Source organism: Juglans regia, chromosome 8 (genome assembly GCF_001411555.2).
Source record: "Juglans regia cultivar Chandler chromosome 8, Walnut 2.0, whole genome shotgun sequence".
In the NCBI taxonomy this organism is placed as follows: Eukaryota; Viridiplantae; Streptophyta; class Magnoliopsida; order Fagales; family Juglandaceae; genus Juglans; species Juglans regia.
Genome location: NC_049908.1, coordinates 4,450,115 through 4,451,476, shown reverse-complemented (window position 1 = coordinate 4,451,476; position 1,362 = coordinate 4,450,115). Strand labels below are relative to the sequence as shown.

The window sequence follows — 1,362 nt, the reverse complement described above, 5'->3', positions numbered from 1 at the left end:
TATCAAACATATTGAAGTCATTATGCGAAGATTGAAAAAAAGGAAGTTTGCTCATTTTTCCTAGTTGACAACTCTCACAAATAGAGTTGGTTTTAGTTTTTCCAATAACTGAAATAAGACCTTTAGACTGTAAAACTTGGAGAGTGGAAGCTTGAGGATGTCCCAACCGTTGATGCCATACTTCTTCAGAAACTGTACGAAAGCGATTTGAGAAGTGTGCTTCAAAGGGTGGGGACAACACATATAAATTACCCTTCCGTCGGCCGTTCAGTAAAATGCGGTTGGTCGCCCTTTCCTTAATAGAAAAACCAACACCATAAAATTCACAGTTATAAAGATAATCAGAAGTTAATTGACTAATTGATAATAAATTTTTTGCCAAGTCAGGAACAAGTAAAACATCTTTTAATTTGATACACGAGTTACCAGATTTAATAAAAGTGTCACCAAGGTGTGTAATTGTGTGAAGACTACCATCACCAATGAGTACAGCATTATTACCAAGATATTGACGAAGATTAGAAAGCATACCTGAATTACCTGTCATATGGGCAGAGGCACCTGTATCAGCTGTCCACTCGGTATCATGAATATTATTTTCGAGGGTCATGGCAGCTAATGCTTGAGGAATATCATTGGGTTGAACAGCATGATCGAACCGGTGCCAACATTTAATTGCGGTATGCCCTTGCTTCCCGCATATTTGACAAGTCGGAATACGATTATTTTCTTTGATATTTTCATGGACCGTTCCAGAATGTGGTCCGTGATTTTTGGGCCCACTATGTTGACTATGTTGATGGCCTGGACGTGCCACTTGTGTGGCTTGGGAAAAGCCACGTCCACGGGAGGACCACGGTCTCCCTTTGTTTTTGCCGTGACCCGTAGCATGACCATAGAAGGCAGTGTGTTGCGCGTTGTAATTCTCGTGCAACTGGCTCCTCGTTTCAAAGCCCTGCAGCAGCGGCACTACCTCTGAATAGGAGGGCATCGGTGGCTTGAGCATGGTGGTGGTAAAGGGCTCATATTTGGGGCCGAGTCCATTGAGGAGAGCAAACACCTTGAGTTTATCACTCACGGGTCGTCCGATTGCTGCAAGATTATCACAAATGGACTTAAAATTTTTGAGATGTACCTGAAGAGAAACCGAGTCCTCCTTGCGCATGTAGGTTAATTGCTGAGTGAGTTGAAACTCCCTTTCTTGGGAATCTTGGGCATAGGCTTCTTGAAGAGCATGCCACACTTGATAGGAGCTGTCGAGGCCAACAACGAGACCGAGGGACTCCTCGGACAGAGTACCGATGATCCATCCACGAAGCAACCTGTCTTCCTTCCGCCATTTGAGGTAAGTAGAGCTAATTT

At 43.5% G+C, this 1,362-nt stretch overlaps 1 protein-coding gene across 1 annotated transcript; it reads right to left on the bottom strand.

Annotated features, from left to right (window-relative positions):
* Positions 1-232: 232 nt before the first annotated feature.
* LOC118349168 lies at positions 233-1,043 on the bottom strand. The gene is made up of 2 exons (XM_035692724.1): positions 532-1,043; positions 233-295 (listed from the first exon to the last, which is right to left on the bottom strand). Exons 1-2 carry the CDS (start codon positions 1,004-1,006, stop codon positions 249-251), a joined length of 522 nt encoding a protein of 173 aa, XP_035548617.1. The 5' UTR covers positions 1,007-1,043; the 3' UTR covers positions 233-248.
* Positions 1,044-1,362: the final 319 nt, after the last annotated feature.

Bases quoted from the DNA above. Each gene is read 5' to 3' on its own strand.
- LOC118349168 (XM_035692724.1), bottom strand. From the start codon at position 1,006: ATGCTCAAGCCACCGATGCCCTCCTATTCAGAGGTAGTGCCGCTGCTG. The intron at 296-531 runs GTATGCTTTCTA...TTTTCTATTAAG, and splicing joins CCATATGACAGGTAATTCAG to GAAAGGGCGACCAACCGCAT.